The sequence below is a fragment of the Oryza sativa genome, chromosome 6 (assembly GCF_034140825.1).
Source record: "Oryza sativa Japonica Group chromosome 6, ASM3414082v1".
In the NCBI taxonomy this organism is placed as follows: Eukaryota; Viridiplantae; Streptophyta; class Magnoliopsida; order Poales; family Poaceae; genus Oryza; species Oryza sativa.
Genome location: NC_089040.1, coordinates 5,829,956 through 5,857,184, shown reverse-complemented (window position 1 = coordinate 5,857,184; position 27,229 = coordinate 5,829,956). Strand labels below are relative to the sequence as shown.

The window sequence follows — 27,229 nt, the reverse complement described above, 5'->3', positions numbered from 1 at the left end:
AAATCCTGCTCTAACCCAGCATAACCCCATCAAACTCAAGAACCAGTATAACCCTGTAAAACAGAACGAACTATATTATACAATACATTGCTAGGCCCTTTAAAACTACTTCCTCCGTTTCACAATGTAAGTCATTCTAGCATTTCCCACATTCATATTGTTGTTAATGAATCTAAATAGATATATATGTCTAGATTCACTAACATCAATATGAATGTGAAAAATGCTAGAATGACTTACATTGTGAAACGGAGGGAGTAGTATTCTAGTAGATCTTCACAGCACAATGCAGTGCAGGGTAAAACGGCACTGCCAAGCAATTGCTAGTTTCATTATAGAAATCTGATATCATCACTATAGTGGGTATATTCGTCAAGAAACATCAACAGACATTTGGATCATATTATGATATATAAAAGAAAGTCACAACAAACAAGGATTGAACTTGATATCAGTGATAACATTAACCATAGCGATATCCGATTTCCAGCCATAACATCAGGCACTCGTGTGTTGTTCCTGTTTCCAGTTTTCTCCCCCCATTCTATCAAACACAGTATTGCAACTAGCAACCCTTATTATTACCAACCTCGCCCAAACAATATACCTCTAACCTTCTACAGTTTGGAAGGCTTGGGGAAGATATCCGGGGTGAACTTCTGCGCCGCGCTTATGCTCCCCTTGATCTTTATCGCGCCTCTGAACACAATTTTCATAATTCATCAGCCACCTACAAAAGCTAAATTCGAAAACAAATCTCTACTATTATAAAAATTAAAGATGTTTTTGCCGGTATTTTGGTACGTCATCCGTGTATGAATCGGTTTGTAAATTCATTTGCTTTTGGAAATACATATCCGTATTTGAGTCCGTTTTTAAGTTTGTTTGCAATCTAACTTGAGATGATCGGATTCCTAATTACAGCTCCTGATTTTCTAAAAAATATATATATCAAGCGAATCCTTACAGTGAAATTTCATCTTAATTATACCGTATAACAATAGTAAGATTAAAATAATTTTCACCCGTTGCAACGCACGGGCATTTTTTTTCTAGTACAAAGAAAAACATAAAACTTCTTCGTTCTTCTCCTCACCGAATGAACGCGATCTGTGGGTTCATCTTCCCCGTGGCGATCGAGAGGAAATCAGAATCCGTGAAGGAGAAGGTCGCATCTGGCTTCCCCTCGTACGGCCCTGCACACCAACCAACCAGAACCAGGCATTTCAGTACAGTTTAATCCGATCATCAAAAGAAGCAGAAAGATACACGCGCGCACACACCTTTGGTGACCTCGCCCTTCTTGAGGTCGACGACGAAGATCTCCTCGTCGACTCCGATTTTCTGCGAAAGGCGCGCCACTAAACAGGATCAAGACGGGGGGCGCTTCAATTCCACCCAATTAAAAGGGGATAGAAGGAGATATTGACCTTGGGGGCGATGTTGAACTGGTAGACGAGGCCGACCTTCTTGGCGATGTCCTTGCCGGCGTCGGTGGCCATGTGGAGGCGCATCTGCTCGAGGAGCTGCGCCGACTTGAGGCTGCTGCCGTCCATCTCCTCTGCCGGGCGGCGGCGGCGGAGAGCAGATTCCGGGGAGGAGAGGAGATGCGCAGGAGGGGAGGAGGTGGGGCTTTGCTCTGCTGTTCCTCTCCTCGTTGTGGGGAAGTGGCAGCTGCGGGAAGGGGGAGAAGAAGAGGAGGAGGCAATTAAAGCGGGGGGGTGCGACGACGCCAACCGCCCCCGGTCCCCGGAGGAGTTGCAGACACGCCACGCCGACGCCCACGCCGATGGTTAGCTGCTGGCCCTATCCGGTGGTTAGCTGCTGGCAGATCATCGAAAATCGGTGATAATAATTTTAAATATATTTTTTACCTGACTTCCTCCATCCCAAGATAAGTTAATTGACACATCCTAAGATTATAAGGCCCCCTTTATTCAAAAAAAATTCATAGAAATTTTAAGGCCCCTTTAAATCAAAGAATTTATATAGAAATTTCATAGGATTTAAATTCTATAGGAAATTTTTCTATTTGACCCTTTGATTCAAAGGATTGAAGCTTTCCAAATCCTATGAAATTCCTATGGAATGGCACATTCCATGTGGATTTTGGAGGAAATTTAGCAAGAGCTCCAACCTCTTGGAAAATTTCCTTTGAGTCTATCTCTCTCATCCGATTCCTGTGTTTTTCCTGCGCTCCAATCAAACGATCATTCCTGTGTTTTTCCTGTGTATTGCAATCCTCTGTTTTACACTTCAATTCCTGTTAGAATCCTGTGTTTTTCCTATTCCTCCGTTTTTTCTACCCTGCGATTCAAAGGGGCCCTTAGAGGATTTCATTCCTATAGAAATTTTTCCTATATAGCCTTTTGAATCAAAGAAATGGATCTTATGAAATCCTATGAAAATCCTATGGATTGCCTAATGCCATACAAGTTTTGGAGGAATTCTAACATGAGGTAAAACCTCTTGGAAACTTTCCTTTGAGTCTTTATCTGTCCTCTAATTCTGCGGTCCAATCAAACGGCCATTCCTCTGTGTTTTTCTGTGTTTTGCAATCCTCTGTTTTACACTTGCATTCTTATCAAAATCCTGCGTTTTTCCTATTCCTATGTTTTCTCATTCCTACGATTTAAAGGGGCCCTAAACGTGGACAAGCTAATACAATACTATAATTTTTCATGAGAAATCTGATATAGTACATCCATCCTGTTTTAAGTGCAATTGTGAGTTTCCGTGTTTAATGTTTGATTGTCCGTCTTATTTCAAAAATTGTAAAAAATTTAAAAAAAAATCGGTCACACATAAAGTATTATTCATGTTATATCATCTAATAACAATAAAAAAATACTCATTATATTTTTTTTCTAAATAAGATGGAAAGTTAAACATTGGACATAAACTGTGCAAAACTGTGGTGTGTCTGAAACGGAGGTATTACTCTCTACATCCCAAAATAAGTTAATATACTAGATGTGACACATCCTAATACTATGAATTTGAATAGGTTCAAGGATGTGTCATATCTAATGCTAGATTAACTTATTTTGTGATGGAGGGAGAGTGCTTTGTTTGTTTGATAAACACCGCCAGGGATTTGTTCAACTACATTGTCACGCCCCGAACTAGCCCCGAACGGAACTAGCCCGTGACGCTCCAAATTAACCTGTTAATCGATACCAGTCCCAGGAAACAGTGCTGGTATCACAGGGAGACAGAGTATCACAGCAACAGAGGTCTCTTTATTATAGAGTAGAAGTACAGTCATGTTGGGCTGCGGACAGATCCCGAGCTCACAACTACAATACAAAAGGAAAGCGGAAGCCAGGACTTGGGCCAATCATCACAGGTGCGACTTGGGAACTAGGCCGAAACCCTAAAACTCATCGTAGCCGACTTGCTCCTGGAAGAACTCCTCGTCAGCAGGATCCACTTCATCTTCTTCAGCAACTGGGGGGGGGAAATTATTTATATAGAGCAAGGGTGAGTACGGGAGTACTCAGCAAGCCAGGGGAAATAAGTGTTTAATGCAGGCTTCAAGGAAAGGCTGTTGTTTTCGTAATTGATTTTGTTTGAACTCTTTTCTAAAAGGTCTAAGTGAGTGGTTCTCAAACGACACGGTTGAGACAGTGCGTCTCGTCCGGTCGGAGTATGTGCAATGTATCAATCTTTAGGAATTGCAACACGGTTGGCACCCGGCCAACAACTTTTCAAACGGCCACCCGGGCCAACAACTTTTCAAACGGCCACCCGGGCCTAGCTGATCCCATCAGCTGCAGATTTTTCAAACATCGAACCCCTTTTCACAACAGCAATTTCACAAGCAGTAGTCAAACAAAACTACGCTAGGAATCACCTCACATCCGCCCATGACCGTGGGCACGGCTGTTCGAACAGTTGGTTAACCTCTGCAGAGGGGGTACACTTTACCCACACGACATTACTAACCCGGGTCACCCAGCCCGTGGGGATCAACCACGTCGGGAGACCTCCAAGCTTTCATGACAAGGCATTTCGAAAGCCGACACAGGTTTACCATATGCCGACGAGAGGGGTCCCAGACCAACAACAGGTTAGGTCCCAGACCATACTGTGCTAGGAAGCCCAGGGGTCCTCCCCGACACCACCCCAGCGAGTCCACATGTCTCTCGGCATTAAGGCTCCCCTGATAAGCTAGTTACTTAGCCAGGGGTGTCCCATTCCACCCATGTGGTCGTACTTGTCTTATGTTTGGATGAAATTCCAAGGAATCGGTCCTTAAGTGCGAGAGCGGGAAACCGTACACCCGGTACGTTCCCCGGTCCGCGGTTTTGGAAATTCATTTAGTTCGCAAGCACCGACCCAGGTGTCGGGTTTTCCAAGTCTTTTGTAAAACTCCAGTTTTACCCAAGTTGTTACTCAGATTTTAAGTTTGAAGGCGACCGTCGATACTTGCACAAAGTGCACGAGTATCGAGGCGCAACTGGGTGGCTACAAGGGGACATGGTATAGCAATTAACAAAGGAAGGATCAAATGCGACAAATTAGGTAGGTCCGCCAATCTGCCTTGCAGACGGGACAAACATTTTAAGTGTGATCCTATCAATGCATAATATTTCACAAGCAATATAATTAAATTTCAAATATAGGCTCAAGATGTTCAAAGGTGGCTTGCCTTGCTCGAGATCTGGAGCTTGATCCTCGAAATCCTCGCACTGCGGGTCTTCGGGCTTCGAAACTACACGCGAAACGGGACAACTCAACAAACGGCGAAAATAAAGCCCTATTAATGACCTCTAAGCGTGCCACTAGATAGATCTCGAGATTTGGGAAATTTTGGAAGTTGAACGGGGTCAAACGGATTTACGGTTGGGAAGATTTTGAATTTCTAAGATTATTGGATTTTTGGTCTAAAGGAAAAGGATTTAATTAAATCCCTTTTTGGAAAAGAAAAAGATTCCTGTGTTTTTCCTGCGCTCCAATCAAACGATCATTCCTGTGTTTTTCCTGTGTATTGCAATCCTCTGTTTTACACTTCAATTCCTGTTAGAATCCTGTGTTTTTCCTATTCCTCCGTTTTTTCTACCCTGCGATTCAAAGGGGCCCTTAGAGGATTTCATTCCTATAGAAATTTTTCCTATATAGCCTTTTGAATCAAAGAAATGGATCTTATGAAATCCTATGAAAATCCTATGGATTGCCTAATGCCATACAAGTTTTGGAGGAATTCTAACATGAGGTAAAACCTCTTGGAAACTTTCCTTTGAGTCTTTATCTGTCCTCTAATTCTGCGGTCCAATCAAACGGCCATTCCTCTGTGTTTTTCTGTGTTTTGCAATCCTCTGTTTTACACTTGCATTCTTATCAAAATCCTGCGTTTTTCCTATTCCTATGTTTTCTCATTACTACGATTTAAAGGGGCCCTAAACGTGGACAAGCTAATACAATACTATAGTTTTTCATGAGAAATCTGATATAGTACATCCATCCTGTTTTAAGTGCAATTGTGAGTTTCCGTGTTTAATGTTTGATTGTCCGTCTTATTTCAAAAATTGTAAAAAATTTAAAAAAAATCGGTCACACATAAAGTATTATTCATGTTATATCATCTAATAACAATAAAAAAATACTCATTATATTTTTTTTCTAAATAAGATGGAAAGTTAAACATTGGACATAAACTGTGCAAAACTGTGGTGTGTCTGAAACGGAGGTATTACTCTCTACATCCCAAAATAAGTTAATATACTAGATGTGACACATCCTAATACTATGAATTTGAATAGGTTCAAGGATGTGTCATATCTAATGCTAGATTAACTTATTTTGTGATGGAGGGAGAGTGCTTTGTTTGTTTGATAAACACCGCCAGGGATTTGTTCAACTACATAATCTTGCTTACAACCATTATCAAGGAAAGATAAAGGGCATGTTTGAATTGTATCCAAAATAAACCTTATCAAATTTTGGCAATACCAAAATTTTGACAATATTACAAGTTTTTGCAGGATTTCTTATTCATTTACCAGAGTTTGGTAAGAAACTAAATGGATGCACATATTTGGCAACTTTACCAAAAATAATGGCATGGTTTAAAATGGCATCAATCTGAACAAGCCCAAAATAAGACCCAGAAGAACACTCTCCTTCACTAGCATGTATGCTACCGTGTTCACCGTTCGACAGACCAACAAAACTTCGTCTCTTAGAAACTGTTTGAAAAGTATGTGTAGTTTTGTGAAATTTACTCTTTTTAATCTGGAGCTACTAAAACTTTAAATTGGAAAATTGTAGTATCTCCCACATCTTTTGAAAGATTATAAAAATCATTGTTTTCATATATTTATATTCCTCCTGCCGATAACAACTGGTGTCAAAAGCGGTCAATTTCAATTATGGTTACTAACAGAGTGACAACAAAGCAAGCACTTTGTAGTTTGTACACGACATGAACGATAGTGACATGGTTGTTTAGAAGATTCGTTACTTGAGTTCTCATGGAAGAGGGCGGAGTTTCCCAAACCGCCGGTAACCGCTCAGTTACTCGCTTACCACAAGATACGGTAAAAGGAAAACCACGATAACCTTTTTAAATTCAAATAAATTTTAAAAATAATTTAAAATGATAAAATTATACGGTTTTGTACGAGTTGGCACGATTACCATGGTTACCACGCGGTAACCATGCTTACCGCCGGGGCAGGTTCCGGCGGATTGGGAAACCCTAGAAGAGGGAGAGGAAGGAGGAAAATGATATTGTACGACATGTTCATTATCCATACCATTGTATGGTTGTCTAAACCATCAATTATTGCAGTTTTTGAATTATAAAGCCCATATTCATTAGTTATAACTATTTGCCCTGTTACAGCTACTTTTCATGTTCAAAATTTTAACCCAAATATAGCTATTTCTAGAGTAATGTAGTACTCCCCTCACCAACCACCCCTTATTTAATTTTTTACTCAATCTTATAGCTTATTTGGATTGGCGGATTTTCAATGGATTTGTGGAGGATTCAAATCATTAGGATTTTATTCATATGGCGTCCTTTGGATTGATGATACAAAACTTTAAAAATCCTATGGATTTTGGTTTTCCTATGTCGCATTTCCAAGGAAAGTAAACATGAACTCTATCTCTGGTTTCCTTTTAAGAAGTTCCATGCATCCTCCTTCCAATCTCTACTATCTCTTATATGTACAAACTTGCTTTATAATTCCTAGTATTCTTGTGTTTTAAAATCCTACAGGTTTATAAGAGTACAACATTAAATTTGTATTTTTTTTTCTATTCCTGCATTTTACAATCTTCCGAAAATGTTCTTAGCCAGGCCATTGCCACGCTTTTCACCCATCTGAGATATCAGTCTTTCTTCTTTGTCCTTAACTTAAATAAAAGGAATAAAAAATAGTACTTATAATTTAGAATGGAGAAGATATTTGATGAGTTGTTTATTCCATCATCAAAGATATGATATGCAAAGTTTATATAATTCCTCCGTTTCACAGTGTAAGTCATTCTAGTATTTTTCACATTCATATGGTCTATCATCAATATGAATATGAAAAATGCTTAATATGAATGTGAAAAATGCTAGAATGACTTACACTGCAAAACGGAGGAAGTATATAAGAACAGCTGTCACTGATTGCTCTTGTCGAACTGTGCAAATCGTGGTACACCCTACAGTACAGGATACAGGAAACACCACCGAGCCATCCTTGTCGGGGCACAGGAATTAGTACACTATACATGTCCGTCTCATCAAGAAGATCGAGCAAAACGTGCTCTCCACTAAACCAAACAGTAATTAGCAACAATTTTGTACGGCATATGCAGGAAAACAAGAAAGTTTTACTCATGTGGACTGAGAGAATGGATAGGCCAAGATTGATCATCATCCAGTCAAACCAGGAGTGCATTAATTTTTAAAGCCCTGATTAGTTCCCAAAAATTTTTTTCCAAAAAAATCACATCAAATCTTTGGATATATGTATGAAACATTAAATATAGATAAATAAAAAAACTAATTACACAGTTATAGGGAAATCGCAAGACGAATCTTTTGAGTCTAATTAGTTCATGATTAGTCATAAGTGCTACAGTAACCTGCATGTGCTAATGCCGAATTAATTAGGCTCAAAAGATTCGTCTCGCGGTTTTCAGGTGAGTTATGAAATTATTTTTTTCATTCGTGTCTAACAAGCATTTTCGACATCTGGTCAAACATCCGATGTGACACACAGAAATTTTCTTTTCGCGAGCTAAACAGGCCCGCTAGCAGGACAGCAACTTCGTCTCGCATATTCTTCAGTCACATCATCCGGAAGAACGGAAACTGTAAAGCTCAAATTACATGCAGATCACTGAAACTGAATCCTCTTAAACTTGGGTACAGAACAGAATCACTGAACTGTAAACGGGATGACATGTCAACGCAACAGCAACATACAGAGCAGATGCAACAGCTGCACAAAAACAACAAACACAGATGGCATGCCCCGTTTTCACCATGCCAGATTTCCCTAAATAAGGAGTTAAACAGATTAGATAGTATGCCTTTGCTCACGCAACGATCTCGCAGCTAAACCTAGTGAGTAATCGACGCCAGCATTCGACCGTCCAAGAGACTGAGCCATCACCATTCACCAACAAGGAGAGAAGCAACTCTGAAGCTGAGCGCCACGGCGAAACCGGAGACTCTGGCTTCAGCTGATATATATACACGCGGCGATTGGTCACATCCAAGGAAGCCAACGATCTTAACTTTGGTCAATGCTGTGCAAACTTGATCAACTTACCATGGACCAGTCAGTGTTCGTCGGAGGCAAAATCTCTTTGCCTTTGGTCCAAGTTGCTGAGTGATTCTCTCCATGACCTGCAAAATCCATTTATAGATAAAACTCCTGTTAGGGAAAGAAGAATCTATGAAGAGAACTTTCTCAACATTGCAAAGCATCTAGTAAAATGTACTATCTTCAGCTAGAAAACACTTGTCAGATTTCAGTGAGATCGTCAGAAGTCGGAACATAAAAATGCACCCAGTTAAGGCCTTCTAACTGTACTGATTATAATCAAAGAAATGCTTAAACTTCAGAATGATTGAGGCAGAGGTTTACTGCTTGAAACCGCAGAGTAGCAACCAAAACTATTTATGTAACATTAGTAAGAGTTTGCAGACTTTCAAAATTCAAACCAACATGACATCTTCCCTACACTTTCCCACCTCTACTCACTTGTTTTCCGCACGCACGCTTCCAAAACTGCTAAACAATGTGTTTTCTAGAAAAACTTTCTATAGAAAAGTTGGTTTAAAAAATTATATTAATCCATTTTTTCAAGTTTTTTTTAGCTAATACTTAATTGATCGTGTGCTAAATCGTTGCTCCGTTTTACATGCTAGAGGGGGAAGGTTCCCAACCATTAGAAACGAACACAACTAATGTCCTTAATTTGAATGCTGGACAGGCTCACTATAGCGTCTATAGTAGCGGTGGACTAAATTTAGAGTCAGGATTCTTTTTAATACTCCAGATCAGACTGGGTTGAGCATACCACCCAGACAAACCTACCCAATGTCCATTTTGTTGTTTTAGTTTGTTGTTTTAGCATTGTATGTCCAATAAGTCACTTCAGATCTCCCTGGTAAAAGAGTATCATTCTTTGGTTAAAAAATTGAACTGATTAGTTAAAAATAAAACAGAAGGTAGAAAATTAAATACTTTAACTATAATGACATGGGAATTACAGATAACTAGATTTTGAAAATGAAACCTTGAGCTTATTGGGTAGTATGTTCTCCAACAGAATTTTGGTGTTACAAGCATGCATGCCCAAAATGGGATACCATATTCAGAATGGTGCACATCTGGACATTTACTCTGTACATGGCAAACTCAATTATTTGACAGCAGGGACGAGTGTAGGACAAAGTAGTGTACATTTTTTTTTAACAAAAAACACATCACAGTAATCCACACTGTGATAGCTGAAAATCATGATGTGCTAATTTTCTATTGCAATGGCAGGAGTTCCAGTATTGCATATCTCTGTTAGTTTCTTCAAATTTATTTTATGAAAAAAAAAACCACAAGTGGATGGCACTAAAGTGTTAAAAAACTGAAGATGGATGTAACACAATGACCCTACATAGATAACATGATACATGAATGAAAATGAGAAGGGATAAGAGGCCAGAGTGTCAGTGACATGAAATATATGGCCAACACCAGCATATACATTTATGATGGCAGTTGGTTAAAGAATAAGGGATTTCTGAAACATAATTTAAACCATATGTAGTAAGATATTTTCTGACATGACCACAAAAAATGCAATAACAAACACACCTCACAGCCAGAATTGGGAAATCGTGCATGTTGTTGTGCAGCTCATTAAAAAGAATTTGAATGTCATGCAGCTCTAATAAATGACCTAATGCTACTGTTGTTGTGCACTTTGACAAACTTCAGCCATGGAGATTCTAAGGCGTCTGCCAGTTTTAGGAAAGGCTCACAGCAAGAAAAACGAATTGGTTCGATAGAGTTAGCTTGTTGTTTTGCCCCAATTTGGGTCTGTTTGGATATAGAGGGTATCTGGATTCAAGTCATCAGAACTTTAGTCCAAACTTGCAAATGCCCCAAAAAATTCACCCAGATCCAAAGATCCCTTAATCAGCAAGTTTGTGGAAATGAACTTACTCTTGTTTTTTATTTAAAAAAGAAGAAAGTATGGTATGATCAAAAAGAGGTATAGACAACTTCCACATCAATGAGGACAAACATAGTGCGAATTCAGAACCATGGTATTTACTACCAACTGTAAGGTCATTACCTCATCATTTTGCTTCTGTATCATTTCCACCTGCAAATTAGAAGCATAATAAGTGAATAAAGCTTCATGGATTTTTTGTCAGGAATTTGGAAGAAGAAAAGGTTTGGTGCTTTTGTTAAGTTATTCAATTACAAAATCATGATACAATGACATACTGGCATAACAATAGTAGGCACATGGAAAATGTGTGAACAAGAAGATACCAGATGGCATAGGATTTCAATACAAGTTTGCAGGACAGTAATACAAAATTAATGTAACCCCATCAATGTTCAAATTAAAAAGGGATACACCTTTTAAGTGCAAACCTCCAACAACCATTAAAGATTTGAACTCAGATAAATTCCACAGGAAATACATAGAACAAGGACATTTGAATGCTATTTGTGGTCACCTACATATTGCAATACCAGCAACAAGCATTGCTGGGGGTAGATTAAAACAACAGCCATTGGTAAGCCCAAATCCCCAAACAAATATGACAATCGAGGCAAGAAACATAGGAATTATCCAAAGTCAAGAGGTTATCTAAGGACTACTAACTGATTACAGGAATTGGTAAGAGAAACAGAAAAAAATAAAGAGTATGCATGGATCAAAGCAATTTTATATGACAGCAGGTATACCTGCTTTTTCTGCAATTCAGCCTTCTGTTCCTTCAGTTTTGCCACCTCAGCTTCCAACTCCATTATATAAGCCTGTTGTATATCAGAAAGCCAAAATTTAATGTTAAAAAATTGTGTTTCGCAACACAACCATAACTGTCTAGAACTATTCTCTGTCAATCAGAGTATCAGAAAGACTTGACCTTGCTATGTTAGAACAATAAAAGTATATACTAGCTTTTATAGAAGTATGAGTGCATCATGGCAGCACAACTTGCACATAAAAAAGACCTATTACCCCCACAAGTTTTTTTTTTAAAGAAAAGATCAACGGAAGTTACTATTTCTCGAATTGGTCTTGTCAATTGTCCTTCCAAGCTTCATGGTGAGCATGCTATCCCTATCACAGCAATAGTCGATCCAAAAAAAAAAAAAAACACCGCTCAGCCAGTGTCCCGAAATGAACAAAGCCACTCATCATCTCTCTGAATCTGAGAGCATCAACTTGAACCATGGCTTATTCACTTTAGATTCTTATCCTCTGTGGTTGAACAATATTTAACGACGCTAACTTGCTATTTGCAGTGGCTATTAGGCATAAATTAACATCTACAAGCTGAATTAGAAGTGGGGGGATCACATCATGTGAATAAAGTACAGCATTATCGAGAGGCATACCAAATATAGGCACCATCGAATTTTCAGAACTAATTAATCAAGCAAATGGACATAAGATTGCTACGTATTCCTACATCCTAGTGCAGTTGAAGAGAAGAGAGGCTTCACCTGCTTCCGCGCGCGAGACCTAGCAGCGGACTCCCTGTTCTTGATCATCCGCCTCTGCCGCCTCTCCACCACCTTCTCGACGGTAGGGCCCTTCCTCACCCTGAGCGCGGTGTCGAATGGGTAAGGCACCGGCGAGAGCGACGAGAGATCCCCGCCCTCCACCTTCCCCAGCCCGTTCAGCACCACCGGCGTGGCCGGCGCCGCCACCGTCATCGCGGCGGCGGCGCCGGGGGCGACGCCGACGACACCAGGCAGCATCCCGTTGGCGAGCTGCATGGCCGGGGCGACCACATTGCTCCCGGGGAACAACGCCTGCGCCTGCGGCGGCAGCACGATGGTCTGCCCCATGTCCTCCCGCACGACGCCGGCCCGCACCAGGAACTCCTCCAGCGTCATCTCCCCCAGCGTCGGCTGCCGCTGCGCGGGCGCCGCCGCAGCCGCCGCCGCCGCGGGGTCTTCGTCGTCGCTGCCGCCCAAGCCCATGATGTCGCGCCACACCTCGTCCACCGTCTTCTGGCTCAGCGTGCGTGGCAGCGTCAGCGACCCCTGCCTCTGGATCGGCTGCTGCTGCTGCTGCGCGTCCCCAACCACCGCCGCCGCCGAAGCAGCCGCCGCCGCCGGCGCTATGGCCTGCGACTCCTCCGCCGTCCAGATGTTGCGCAGCAGCTCATCCATGTTCATCGACCCGAAATCCTTCTCGGCGCTTCCCAGCGCGCTCTGGAACTCGTCGAACGTCAGCGAGTAGATCGACCCCTGCCTCGCCAGCGCGCTCCCATCCGCCGGCAACTCCATCTCCTCTCCCACCTCAAAATCCTTCAAATCCCTCACTAAAATCCTCTCCCGAAACTAGGAAGAAACCAAGATGAGAAGAAAGAGGAAGAAAAGGGAAGTGGGGTTATAAATATACGAGAAGAGGAAGCGGAGAAGAGAGGAGTGTGATTAGTTGGGGGAGTGATGCGATGGCCCGAATTAGCAAGGGGAAATCAGGTTTAATCGGCCGATTGGATTAGATTAGATTAGATTAGAAAAGCGAAGCGGGCGAGGGAGAGGGGAGCATCGGGGGGCGTGGAGAGCGGAAAGAGAGAGAGGGCAGTTGGTGCGGCTTTGAGGGAGGCGGGAGGGACAGGTGTCGCCTCGGGGGCATTAAAGTGGGTGTCGCGCGCCGGAGGCGGACAAAAGCCTATCTATCGGTCAGAGGACAGCGGGGCGCTATCCGCACGGTCTCAACGCCTAATTTTCGCTCCGAGCACAGGCTTGCTCTGCCTCTACACGACTACACCGCCAGTAAATTTTGGGGTCTCTCTTACATACGTTACCAGCATATATTTGGAGAGCTTCCGGTAATTGCAGTTTCTTTCAGAATCAGAATATTCTCGAATAGTTCTAAAAAGTCATAGTTGTAGAATCCAAAAAATAAACTAGAAATCAAAAGTTGTAAAACCCAGTTTTTCAAGATTCTTATAAATTGATTACCAACTAGTTGCTTCTAAAAATCTTAAGCTCCAAACAGGCCTGCAATCTTCCTAGCCTTACAAGTTTTTTAAGGTGAATCTTTTTATATATATGAGATAATAGATATGTAGGTTTAGTCATAATTCTTCGAGAGAATTCTGTGATTTATAACCGGTTAGAAGTTGGCGCTTCACAAACCTTATAAAAATACAAAGGTCGGTTGTACGTAAACACTCTATCTTGGAGATATCGAGATAGGCATGAATTTCATAGTTGTAGACGTATGCATATGCATACAATGCGAAGGCTAGTTGTGGTAAGCAATCCATCTTAAAGATGCTTAGATCATGCGGCGTCAAACAGATGAAGCGATAACGTCAAACATTGTATTACGCTACATAGTAGGTGCATCTTGTGAATTGTGCCTCATATGCGTAATGATTTTATAAGGAGAAGTCTCGAAAGTTCAGAAGGTAAAAAGGTTTATCCTTGTGAAAAAAAATCGAGTTTTCTTTAAAGGGGAAAATGCTTATATTACAACAGAAGGTACAGAGTAGTAATATATATTTCATAGACATATAAAGATCATATTAATTATACAACTAGTGATACATAGTTGTAATATGGCAATGCATATGCGTATAAATCTAAGTAAAGAGTCCAATATAAACAATAAGTACAATAGCAAATGAGTATGTTCGAGTAAATTTATCGATAATAATTGTTTGAGAGATTATATGATTTATAGTAGGATGAATATCGATCTTCCGATTAACATTGGTAGATATATAAACTGTAAAGGATAGTTGTGCGTAAACAATCTATCTTGAAGATGTTGAGATAAGCATGACATTTCTACGTTGATACGTACGCATAATACGAGAACTAGGTGTACGAAAGAAACATATCTTAAAGATGGCTAGAGTAGTAGCGCCAAGTATGTAAAGGGATAAAGTTGAACAATTCCACAATTCCACACGATAGATGCATCACGTAAATTATTTATCTTTTATGTAATATCTTACCGGCTTCCAGAAAGTTAGAGAAAAAAAAAAGGAAAATTCAAGTTTTCTTGTAAGTAGAGAAAATTCTTATCACAATTCAACTGTTAAAATCAGTTAGGTTAAAACTACTAATATGTTTGTAACGTGGCAGAGGTATATGCATACAAATATGAGTAAATAGTCCACTGGAAATAATAAACAATAATAATAGAAAAATAACCTATTCCAAAATTTAGGAGAAAAATTAAAACAAGCACATGTTTGGTTTGGTTACAGAGGGATAATGAGTTGATGAGAGTGCGTATTATTACCAAGGTAGTTTGGTTAATGATAAAATGAGTATCAAATTAAACTTTAAGGTACAATCTGCAGGATAAAAATGCTGCAGAAGGGTGTGCAACAGGTGCCCATAAATTCCATCCTCAAATGTAGCTGTATCACTGTTTGTACAAAAATTAACCTTGTGCACTAATAAGTATGCTGTTTCTTGTGTAGCTTTTGGTGAGTGTGCTTAGCATTCGTTTTACCGGCGTAGAATAGCGATGCCTCCGATTATAGGGCACCAGAGACAGTGGCAACGTGTCAGGCTCTGCATGATGTAGAGAGATGAAAACGTTAGCGTGCGCCCAACGGAGAGACGAAAAAAAGTGGATGCATCCGTACCGCCCGGGTGCGAACGGACTGACCAGATCAACATCAGTAGCAGCACAAGGAGATGCTTGAAAATTGGAAGGAGGGAATAGGCAGCGGCATATGCGGATATGCTGCATATATCCTTCTCCTGTGTGTTTAGGAGGACCGCTATGGCTGTTTGACTACAGATGATAACTTTATAAGAGCAAGTTTAATAGTATAGTCAACTACTGAATTAATTTAATAGGGATTTAATAGCCAATTTTCGGCTTGTTCGGCTACTATATTTAGCACAAAGAAAACACTGTGGCTGTTGGCTACAACACAGTAAAAATGAGTGTAGCCGAACAAAGCCGTTACCAATAAACATATACTACACAATTAATACTTGGTCTCACCTGTCATGCACACATACATCTTGAAGTTCGTGATGCATCTGGTTACAAATATGTAGCTCGTTGCTCTTCTCACTCCTCTTTTATCTTCTCAAAATGTGTTTATAGCTGACTTATAGTTTGCTATTGTAACTGCTCTAAGCCATAAAAGTATATTAAATAATAAAATAATCTATAGGTATTTTTTTATTTATGTTTACGTGATTGGCAGTTTAAAAGTAAATGTTGAAAACTTACGTGATTGGCAGTTTAAGTAGTAGAATACAATAAAGAAACCCTAAATTCATTTCTAAAATTAAGTCTATTGATAGCTCATCCTCTTTTTAGGAAAAAAAAGCAGCAAAGAGATTCTGTACAACTCAACAGCATTTTCGATCCAAATTCAGTCCATGTCGAAACAGAATGGAAAAACGAGAGACGAGCTTCTGTAACCGCATTTCCTTTTTATTTTTTTTCCAGTAGAATTTCCCGTTTGGTTTGATCAAATTTATATGTAAGTTTATATGGTAAGGTTAATGGAGAATATTAAGGTCTAGACGAGGGTACTTTTTTAAGAAAAACATTACATTTATATGTGCATATTAAGGTTGGTTTGAAGCAAACCTTGTTGAGTTGTTCCATTATTTACTTGGAATTAGGGATACAAGTGGACGGGCAAGCAGATTTTTTGTCACTAATCCGGTTATCCCACTTATAATTTATTTCTTTTAAAATTTATACTACCATGTGAAAAAAAAAACTATTACTCCCTCTATTCTAAAATAAACGCAACCGCTACACTTATTTTAGAACGGAGAGAGTAAGTGAGTTTTCTATCCAAATATAGTGGGATTGTCCACTTGTATCCCACAAAGAATTTTCCCCAAGTACAGACGATTCAATTAATATATGCTACAGAGTCCAAAAGTTACCCACTTACGTGAAATATTTTTCTTCAAAGCGTTGAAGCGTCACTATTATGGTCTATTTGATGATAATACCAAGTCTTCATTAGTTATTTTATCTTATAAACAGATCTATTTTTCCAGCTCTCTGAGTTTTGGTGGTGTTAGTGTTTGATTAATTGAGCTATGAAAAAGCAAAACAACAATATTTATGTGTAAAACTTCTATATCTATACACATATTAATATGTATAATATTGCATGTGCATTACAGTTGGATTTGATTAAATAAAAATATCATTAATCCATTATTATCATCATGTTTATTATTCTTTATATGTTATCTCTTAATTTTTACATATATTTGCTATTGACATGTGGCATTTGGCCCCATATCATCATTTTTCCCTTCTCACAAAAGTAGGGAATTAGTATTTAGTAGTGGAGGCGGTTAACATGTTGGTCTTCTAGCTCCATAATAACATTTTTTATTTTCATATGGACTTGGTGATGAGGTGATGATAGACTCACCACTCACCATCATCACTGTTCTCTTTCAAATAATATAAATTATTCGTAGTTTAAAAATCAATGCTGAATAATTAAACTACGATAGAAAACCCTAAATCAATACTAACATTACGTTTCAATATTGAAATTGCATAGGCTAATAAAGCAATAAACAGATGTAGAGTGTAAATTAGTATTCGATGAGATCATGACCGGAATTCAAGTCCAAGACTTGATAGTAGTGTTCGTCTTATTGCTAATTATTTTTTTAATAGTAGGCAACATATTCGTTAACAGCGAGATGTTTATGGTGAATGATGATTTCATTGACAAAGATATGTCGCCACAATCTCTTGAGGTGCTCGTCGGGTAAGATGTGCACGTGTTTATATGAGTGTCTATTTGTACTGTGTTAAAAGAAATCACCGTATCCAAACCATTGTCATATCAACTAGAATCACCGTGAGAATGAAAACAAGCCCAAAAAGAAAAGGATTTGCCCCTTTATCCCAAGTCTTTTACCGACGTCACAAGCTAGAACTAAATCGTCCTTTGTCCTTTTTTTTGAGAATATTGTCCCCGGTATCTCTCATCTCTAACCTCCGGCCCCGCCATGTTCAAAAAAGGGCTAAAATAAACCCCACCTCTAATCTGAATCCCCGCGCTTTTTGGATGCGGTAAAGAGTCTAAAGACTAAATTAAAATTTATAAAAGTCCCCTCTAAAACGTCATCACCAACACAGCTGTCACCACCCCACCCCAACACCATCTGTTTGTGCCATTCCTCCCGTCGATTCGGCAATTCGCTCCCCTGCACAGGAGTTCCTTCCCATGGCATGACATCTTGGGATGGGAAACACCACCGGTCAGTCACATTGGTCTTGGCTGGCAGGCAGTTTGGGACTGGTTTAGTTACTAACTTTTTCTTCAAACTTTTAATTTTTTCATCACATTAAAATTTTTTTATACACAAACTTTCAACTTTTCCATCACATTGTTTCAATTTTAATCAAACTTTTAATTTTAGCGTGAACTAAACACACCCTAAGACTGTGTTCGTTGGAAGGGTTGGGAACCCATCTTATATACACGGAAAACTGAGCGGTCCATTAGAGCGTGATTAATTAAGTATTAACTATTTTTTAAAAAAAATAGATTAATTTGATTTTTTAAGTAACTTTCATTTAGAAACTTTTTTTAAAAAACATACAGTTTAACAGTTTAAAAAACGTACGTGCGGAACCCGAGGAAAATAGGTTGGGAACCTGAGCAAAGAACACCGCCTAAGTTTTTTTTTTCTATCCCCAATCATCCTATCACTCAACGCCACCAGGAGACGGCTACCCTTTATCATGCACATCATGCGCCCCGTTTCTCCCATTTGATTAATCATCGCCTGCCTTGCTTACACGTAGCTCGTTCTAGTTCTAGCGATTGATCTGTCTCCCAATAATTTTTTTTAGTGTTCTCGCAACGACGCTATCGCTGCTCGATCTCAGCCTCTCATCTGATCATCGCACATTTGATCCGCAAGAAGTACACATGCATGCGAACTCCAACAAGTCATCATCTGCTGCTGTTGATCGGCGATTTCAGCGGCGATGTGGATGGGGTTTTTGGATGGTCATGATTATGTGATTTGTAATTTGTTCCTGTCCCTGTCAATACCTACCGGAGCGTCACTTGATCGGAGCCTCATCGTCTTATCGATGGCCCCGTATTCCGTGCCATTTTGAGTGTAATAATAAATTTTCGTGTCTAACATTTGACCAGTAACCTTGTTTAAAAAAATATAAAATATTTAAAAATTAAGTCACAGATAAAGTAATATTCATGTTTTATTATTTAATAATAAAAAAACTAATTATAAAAGAATTTCAAATAAGACGGACGGTTAAACGTTGTGCACTTAAACTCACAACTGTGCTTAATATTGGACAGGTGGAGTAAATAAAAACAATTTATTAGGGAATATTTAATTTGTAGGTAAAAATTTTATACATTAGTTCGTATCGACTTAAAAAATAATGCTAAAAAGAAAATTACGTTAAAAAAAATCTTAAAATTAATTTTAATATTAAATTCGAAAATTTAAATTTTAGTTTTTCTTTGGTTTATTAGGCTAGCCGATGTGATTCTTGAGCGGAAAATTTTAAGCAGGAGGGCAGCGTCGATTATTGTAAGGTTTCTGCTCGTTTTTACTCTGTTGGTCGGGTGGATTTCTAGGGGAAAAGGAACAGGGAGGCGATGGAAATTCTTGTTTAGCTTCAGGTAGGTAAGAATTATATATGCGACGAAATTTCTAGAAGAGGAGAGGGTAAAATATTGGCCGGGGGCACATGCGAAACAAGCTTCTACATACTTACAGCTGGACACTGTTCTTTTCTTAGTTTATGGTTGTCGCTACCTCTCATCTGTTGTTTAGTAGTGTGGAATTCTTCGGTAGCTCGTAATTTAAGTAGAGTGCTACTAAAAAAGGGTCTGATTGGTGGGACAGTATGATTAGTGTTGCAGCGTGCACTAATTTATATTTTTTTCTACTACCTCCGTCATGAGTACAGCCATAAATATCCGTGTCCAGCGTTTTGACCGTCCGTTTTATTTAAAAATTTTATTAAAAAAATTAAAAATATTAGTCACACATAAAGTACTATTCTTGTATTATCATCTAATAACAATAAAAATACTAATCATAATTATTTTTTAAATAAGATGAACAGTCAAACGTTGAACATGAACAATGCTAAAACTGCACTTATTTTGGGACGGAGGGATTATCATTTTTGTGTGGTTTGTATTGTAGCGTGCTCTGATTTATTTTTCTCTACCATTTTTACAAATACATTACAAACGTAATTGCTCATGTACACGCGAGATTAGGACATTGTATGATGAGTTTGACCATCGAACTCCGAGAGATCAGGACGGCATATGATAAATTTTATTGTTTTATCGTTGTCAACCGGTACGTAGTATTGCCAATAACAAATAATAAATCTTAAATACGAGTACCCGTGGTAAATCTATAACTTAAATTCTTTTTGGAACATGATCCTCTAACGTATTGCCCTCTAACTTTAATTTGAGAGAATGACATGTGGGCCCCACAGCTGGTGGACCCACATGTTAGCCACTCACGTCAGAGGGCAGTACATCAGAGAAGTCTCTTCCATTCTTTTTATACATTCTACTTCTTTTTATACATTCTACCAGAGACATTCTAACCGGCTGTCTAGTTGAGTTACGCTCAATTCATTATTTTTTGTACTTATCAAATGAACGGAATATATTGCATTCATGCAATGTGCAAAAGACCATGTTTGGATATATTTTTAGAAATAGGAATTTCTTGATATGTTCTGTTCCCTCCGTTTCAGATTATAAGATGTTTTGTCTTTGGTCAAAGTCAAACTACTTTAAATTTGACCAAGTTTATGCACAAATATAGTAATATTTATAATACCAAATTAGTTTCATTAAATCAATAATTGAATATATTTTTATAATAAATTTGTGTTGAGTTGAAAATATTATTACTTTTTCCTATAAACTTGATCAAATTTGAAGCAATTTGAGTTTGATCAAAGCCAAAACGTCTTATAATCTGAAACGGAGGGAGTACATGTATATTCCTCACAAAAATATATTGTACATGTAGTATGCCTTTTCTTTGAAGAACTTTTTTGTTTCTGGCGTGCAACTTATTTTTAGTGAATCGACACATACTATTTCAATTGTATTAAATAAAGTAAGAAAAAAGTGATGTACACGTATGAAAAATGAAAAGGAAACTGTACAGGGGTTTAGCCGTTTAAGGGGCCACAGAATTAGCTCCGCTAGTTGTTTGGTTCCTGCAATGACCTAAGTTGTTGCCTCCTTTATTTTTTGTGCCCAAGTTCAAGATTAGAGTGGAGAGCTCCTTTCACCGGAAGATCCTCTAGTTTCTCTCCTTCCAGATTATCCATATTGTTTTCATGGATGACACTGCAAAGAGTAATCTGTTCGTGTCATCGCACGGGGTTTCCATATCCACCCAGGATTTTCCTAGCACTTTTCATTGCCATCTCACTCGCAGAGCTCTCACGAACTTTTCCAATTTCCAGATCGAGTATCCCAAGTCCACAATATAACATTGGCATGCCTGTCTTTACCCAATTGATCTTGCATTTCCTCCCTGTTAGTTCTCCTGCAGCCCCACCCATAGACCATAGGAAAGCGTTTTGCGTGAGCCTTTCTTTTGGGTTCGGCCTGCGAGATTATTATGTGCTCTTGGGCTGCTTGACTGGCAACCGGGTGTTAACTCGTGGATTTCGCTGGCGGCAGCGCATGTTGGGCCATGCAGGCCCGTATTCCATGGCCTTGTAGGACCGTAGGTTTCAGTTCGTCGACAAGGCAACTTGGCTCGGAACAAGGGCTTGTTCACTTTGATAAAAAAAAAAAAACTTTATCAAATTTTGGCATTACTAAAATTTTGGCATAGTGGTAACTTACTAAAATTTTGGTAGGATTTCTTATATAGTTACCAAAATTTGGCAGCAAACTGCCATTTTTTTTTGATAACTTTATCAAAATTTAGTAAGGTTGAAAATAGCATCTAAATGAACAGGCCCTAACTGTAAAGCCTGTAACTGTAACTTGCGAGTTGCGAGGAAGCTCCCTTCGGAGTTCACCTCACTGCCATCAACAAATTAAACGATCTTAGCTATATAAAATTTCTCTCATTGTAATGGTCAATGACTTACGGCTAATGCACGTTGTGGTTACGAAGTCTGAATGTCTGAATGCTTAACAGCTCGTCAGCAAGTCTAATTGAACTGGTTCAGTTTAATTGCGTGCATCCATCTTCGTAGTAAAATGTTTTCTTTTTTGGAGGTAAACGTACTAAATTGTTTGTGCGCCAGCCAGCTCTCACGCATATTACTGTTATATATATATATATATATATATATATATATATATATATATATATATATATATATATATATATATATATATATATATATATACTTCCTCCGTTTCACGTTTCACAGTGTAAAACTTTCTAATATTATCCATATTCATTTAGATGTTAATGAATCTAGACATATATGTGTTTAGATTCATTAACATCTATATGTATATGGACAATGCTAGAAAGTTTTACATTGTGAAACGGAGAGAGTATATGTGAAAATTAATTACTCCGATCTAATCATTCAGCTGATCAGTTCGTTGATCTGAGTGATGATGTCAATCGCTAGAAGAGCGATGATGCCAACTCTCTCCATGAGGACGACCGTGATCATATTATGCACTTGCATATAGACTATTTGGAGAATTAATTGATCACAACTAGACATTCACTCTGCAGGTCATATATATAGTTGCATCTGCACAAAGAATAAAATATCGTTTTCTTACAGAGGAAGTCTCTGCAATGATCATTAAGAAGTAAGCACTGTCTGTCCTAATCCATTTCAATTTTACACACCTAAGGGAAGTAAAGTTATGATCATGCAGCTGCAGTTGTACATGCATACGGCTCTCTGATCGATGGGCTTTCTGCCTAAATATCATATGCAGTCTGTAATTGAACGAGTCAATAGCTAGAGCTGTCAGACAGATCAGGTGCATTTCTAATACACGTAGGGCACTTAACAAAGGCAGTAAGATAGACTGACATATATATTGGCAGTCAAAGTTTGCATGAATACACGCAGCCTGTGGGCTTGTCATTTGTCAACACTGCAGTACAGCACCGTTCGATTTGTTCAGAGACTTCAGAGTTTCAGACTGCTACAGTGCGCAGGAATGCGCTACATGTATTAGACAAATTAGCCTATCTGCTAATGGGCATATAATTGGCACGTAATTAACAGTTTTATAGTATAATGTCAAGTCGCTGGTAAGACGATCGACGACTTTGTATACAAAAAAACAAATGTTGTCTGAATTTCTAATACTAGTGGCAAATCTCGCCTGCATTTCAAATGTCTGAACTCCCAGAGTGCGCGCGTGGTATACTAGCCGCGTTTTATCAACTCAGATCCACATGTAATAGTCAGAAGAGATGTCTGCATGCCCCATCCTGTAAAGTCATAACTTCCTAACTCCATATTGTCTAATCCTCCTTCGTGAAGCACACTGCATCGTTTTGTTAAAACTAGTATCCAAGTGTCATTGTGCACTACAGCCTTGCATGCATGGACTCCGGCTACTATAAGTACCCATGCTATCATCGGTTCCATGCATCTCATCCTTCAATCTTGCAAAGCTCAAGATGGCTAGAACCAGGTTTGTAGCTCTTAGCTTCATCGTGCTACTGAGCATTGGACTGTCCAATGCGGCAAGGGTAGCGAGATATGCTAGTGCCGGGGGCGGCGGTGGTGGAGGGGGAGGTGGTGGTGGATCGGGGAACGGTTCTGGGTGGGGATCTGGCTCTGGCTCGGGGTATGGCCAGTCAAGCGGATCCGGAGGAGCATATGCTAGTGGGGGTGGTGGGGGTGGAGGTGGTGGAGGCGGACAAAATGGTGGTTCTGGATATGGTTCCGGTTCCGGTTCTGGGTACGGCCAAGCAGGGGGATATGGACCTTATGGTGGTGGAGCATATGCTCAAGGAGAAGGTGGTGGTGGAGGTGGCGGCGGTGGACAAAACGGTGGGTCTGGGTATGGTTCTGGTTTCGGTTCTGGCTATGGTCAGGCCGGTGGATATGGTCCTTATGGTGGTAACGCATATGCTCAAGGAGGTGGCCAAGGTGGAGGCGGTGGGGGTGGACAAAATGGTGGTTCCGGATCTGGTTCCGGTTCCGGTTCTGGCTATGGTCAAGCTGGGGGATATGGTCCTTACTATGGTCCTTACGGTGGTAGTGGTGCATATGCTCAAGGTGGAGGCCAAGGTGGAGGTGGTGGCGGTGGACAAAATGGTGGATCTGGTCAGGGCTCGGGGTCTGGTTCTGGATATGGTCAAGCTGGTGGATATGGGCCCTACTATGGCGGATATTGGCCTTACGGTGGTGGATATGCTCAGGCAGGTGGTCAAGGTGGTGGTGGCGGTGGTGGGCAAAGCGTTCCAGGCGGTAGTGGTTCTGGGAGTGGCTCAGGAAGCGGTTCTGGATCCGCCGGTGTGCGCTACCCATAGAACCTTCATCGGAACTAATGCCCATAATGCCTACAAAAATGCTACTGAAAATGCAAATGTGTTATGTATTTAAGTAATAAAGGCCTTACCAAGGCTATCTGTAATAAAAGTAGCTACTTGCATTGCATGCTACTACTACCAATGTATGTGTGTTTGTGTAACCAATTAGTATTTTATTGTTTGTTTTCTCAAGAATACTAATCCCTTCAATCATAAATGTAGGTAGTTTTGATGTTCTCAACTCTTTTTTAAATATAAGTTCCATTAGAAATGTCAATTGTAGTATAAATTAAGAACATCAATATTTTTCCCCAAAAAGTAGCGAGGGAATCGCCAACAGTATAGTGTTCATATATGGTAATCGAGTAATCTGTGTCACCTCCTCGATTCTTGTGTACAAGTTTAAAAACAACATACGCTGAAAATCTATATACTCCTCGCAAAAAAAAAATCTATATACGCCTGTATGCTGAATTGTTGATGGGCTTTGGGCCTTGATGGCCTCTTGCAAGAATACGTGTTGGTAGCAAAGTCTAGACAGCATGTCAACACAAGAATGGAGTAGGGGGGAGAAAAGGATGAACTGAAGATTCAAAATAATAAAAATGCCACTCTTTTTTCTATTTAGAACATAATGTTATTCATTCGTACTACTAAGATCTACCGATCTCACCCTTAAAAGAATAAGGGACAAATCTAACTATCTCTCTATTCACCCTTAAAAAGTACTTGATGAAATCAAACAGATTGTCATATAACAATCCGCCCTCTTGCACTGTCGTACTCGCTTTCTCCGTGAGCTCCCGCGCCCTCCTCCTCCTCCTCTCTTCTCCTTCCTCTCCTCCATCAAGTATGCTCCCGATTGCCTTCTCCACCACCACCCTCCCCACCACAGTGTCCTTCAGTCACCGACTCATCAAGGCCGACGCCGACGCCAATCCCGAGCACCTCCACGGCCATCTTCTGGTTCAACAACTGGTCGACAGAATGCGGCCATGTCACCATGGGCAACCTGGTGGCAACAACTTCCATGATCGAGTTCACTCGCAGTGCGTCACGAAGCCATCGACCGTGGCGTGCGACAGGATCAGCATTTACGGTGTCCACCCCCTGATGACCATGCCAAGGCCGGCGATGCGTGCCTCGAGCTCGTGCAAGAACCTTGTACCTTAGCTGAGTATTTTTTTTCTTTTCCTTTACACTGTATAGTTTTCTCCATCTATATTCAATGTAATTGGTGGCTCACCGATTCCTTCTGAAAGAAATTCGAAATTGTTTTTTTTTTGCCGGGGGACTGAAATGTCGGAAATTTTGAAATTTAGTTGGCCGAAATTATTTGAAATTTTGACTAATTTTGAATGAATTTGATTAAAATTTGACCAAATTCACAAAAAACCTAAAATTTCGGATGAGATATGAGATTGCCGGTGGGTGACGAAATTACCGAAATTTCAAACCGTGGGAAGAACTCGCGCGCCGTGTCTCCGTAGAGCTCCGCGTTCTTCACCATCCAGATGAACGGGTGGGCCGACGCCTCGAGGCCGAGCCCGAGCTCGATGAGCTGCTTCGGATCCGTGCGCGCGATGCTACCGAAGCTAACGTAGATGACGGAGCTGGGATCCTTGCTGTCGAGCCATTGGATGCACTCGTCGGCGTCAATGGCCGCCGACTTCCCTCTCGCCGCCGGCGATATCGTGCTGGTGATACAGAGATACTGGCCCGATGGTCCACACCTTTCTTTCCAATGGCCAACGCGTAGCTGGCGACGAACTCGATCGATCGGGCTCCATCTTCACGAAGGTGTTCATGACGATGCCATCATATCGGCCGCGGCCAGCGCGCGCTCCACGCGGAGGTGGCGCTCGAGCGGCGCCCGGAGGAGCGGCAGCGCGCGGCGGAAGTAGTTGAGCCCCGGGCGGATCTTGTCGCGTCGTCGCTTCCGTCAGCCAAGCCCGCCGCGGCGAGGTCCAGCGGGAGCTCCACGACCCTGACGTCGACGACGCGAGCTCGACGGTGCGGCGGCGTAGGACGGCGTCACGACGACGCTGGCCACCGCGCCGTGGGTGGCCACCATCAGCGCCGTGTGTCCACCGACGGGATCAAATGCCCCTGGTACATCAGCGGGACGAACACGATTACACGAAGTGCGCCTTGGCGGCGCCAACCTCGTCGGAGTTGCCACGGCCATCTGATGCTTCCTCGCTCGATCGGCGGCATCATCGACAGGAGAGTAGGGTTCAACTTGTCTTGAGACTATATTTTTGTAAAATTTTGAATCGGAAATTTATTTTTTATATCTTTTAAAAAATCTATCTATCTATTATTTATTATTATATACTAAAAGTCCATTAAACTTCCTACAAACGCTCTCAAACCGCCATATGGCGCTCCTACAAATGCTCCTAGATCGCTACGTGGCACAGTCTAATCTCGCCGTTGATTTTCATTTAAATTGGTGGACCCGTTATTTTATACCGTTAGATTAGATCTATACCTACCATTATTTTTAATTAAATTGGTGGACCCAAATTCTTGCCCCCAAATCCGATCGTGCTTCCGGTCGCCTACTTCGGTGCCTTCCGTCCATGTTGGGCCCAAGGCCTCGATAGAGGAAAGCTTTCCTGCTGCCGCCTAGACTTGGATTAGGTTTCAAATAAAAGCCTCCACACAGATTAATCAATGGAGAAAATGAGCTATATGAGACTGGGATTGTACAAGCGTTTGACTTTCAGTAGCTGGCAATGTAATCCACAAGCAGCAGCATTTGATCATTTGGTGTAATCCACAGGCAGCAGCAGCTCAACGAAATTTTACCATCTATAATTGGTGATTAGGTTTAATAAGTAACTATGCAAACGAATTTTCTCGATGCTATTCCAGCATAGAGATCGGTTTCATACTGTGCTATTAGAAGGGACAAAGAATAAGTACGTACAGTTCGTAAAAAAAAAAGCTAAAAAGCGACGTCTTTTCCTGAAAAGTCACGATATTATTCCTTCCCTCCTCATTCTCAAATCAAAAATTATAAT

The 27,229-nt window shown here is 40.4% G+C and overlaps 3 protein-coding genes and 1 pseudogene across 4 annotated transcripts; 1 reads left to right on the top strand and 3 right to left on the bottom strand.

The window, feature by feature from the left end:
* Window positions 1–372: 372 nt before the first annotated feature.
* LOC4340463 (sterol carrier protein 2) lies at window positions 373–1,678 on the bottom strand. The gene is made up of 4 exons (XM_015789036.3): window positions 1,431–1,678; window positions 1,284–1,344; window positions 1,097–1,196; window positions 373–699 (listed from the first exon to the last, which is right to left on the bottom strand). Exons 1-4 carry the CDS (start codon window positions 1,554–1,556, stop codon window positions 618–620), a joined length of 369 nt encoding a protein of 122 aa, XP_015644522.1. The 5' UTR covers window positions 1,557–1,678; the 3' UTR covers window positions 373–617.
* A 6,667-nt stretch (window positions 1,679–8,345) lies between these two features.
* Window positions 8,346–13,070, bottom strand: LOC4340462 (bZIP transcription factor 46-like). Of its 2 annotated transcripts, XM_015785510.3 has the most exons (5): window positions 12,207–13,070; window positions 11,442–11,513; window positions 10,816–10,845; window positions 8,784–8,860; window positions 8,346–8,694 (listed from the first exon to the last, which is right to left on the bottom strand). In XM_015785510.3, exons 1-5 carry the CDS (start codon window positions 12,996–12,998, stop codon window positions 8,691–8,693), a joined length of 975 nt encoding a protein of 324 aa, XP_015640996.1. In that variant the 5' UTR covers window positions 12,999–13,070; the 3' UTR covers window positions 8,346–8,690. The 2 variants fall into 2 exon arrangements, with proteins under 2 accessions (XP_015640996.1, XP_066167308.1); XM_066311211.1 differs by lacking the exon at window positions 8,346–8,694 and having other exon boundaries at window positions 8,780–8,860.
* Window positions 13,071–23,316: 10,246 nt separating this feature from the next.
* On the top strand, window positions 23,317–24,361 carry LOC9266287 (putative glycine-rich cell wall structural protein 1). Its single transcript, XM_015787154.3, has one exon. It carries the CDS (start codon window positions 23,343–23,345, stop codon window positions 24,198–24,200), a length of 858 nt encoding a protein of 285 aa, XP_015642640.1. The 5' UTR covers window positions 23,317–23,342; the 3' UTR covers window positions 24,201–24,361.
* A 492-nt stretch (window positions 24,362–24,853) lies between these two features.
* LOC107278095 (UDP-glycosyltransferase 73C4-like) lies at window positions 24,854–26,581 on the bottom strand (annotated as a pseudogene).
* Window positions 26,582–27,229: the final 648 nt, after the last annotated feature.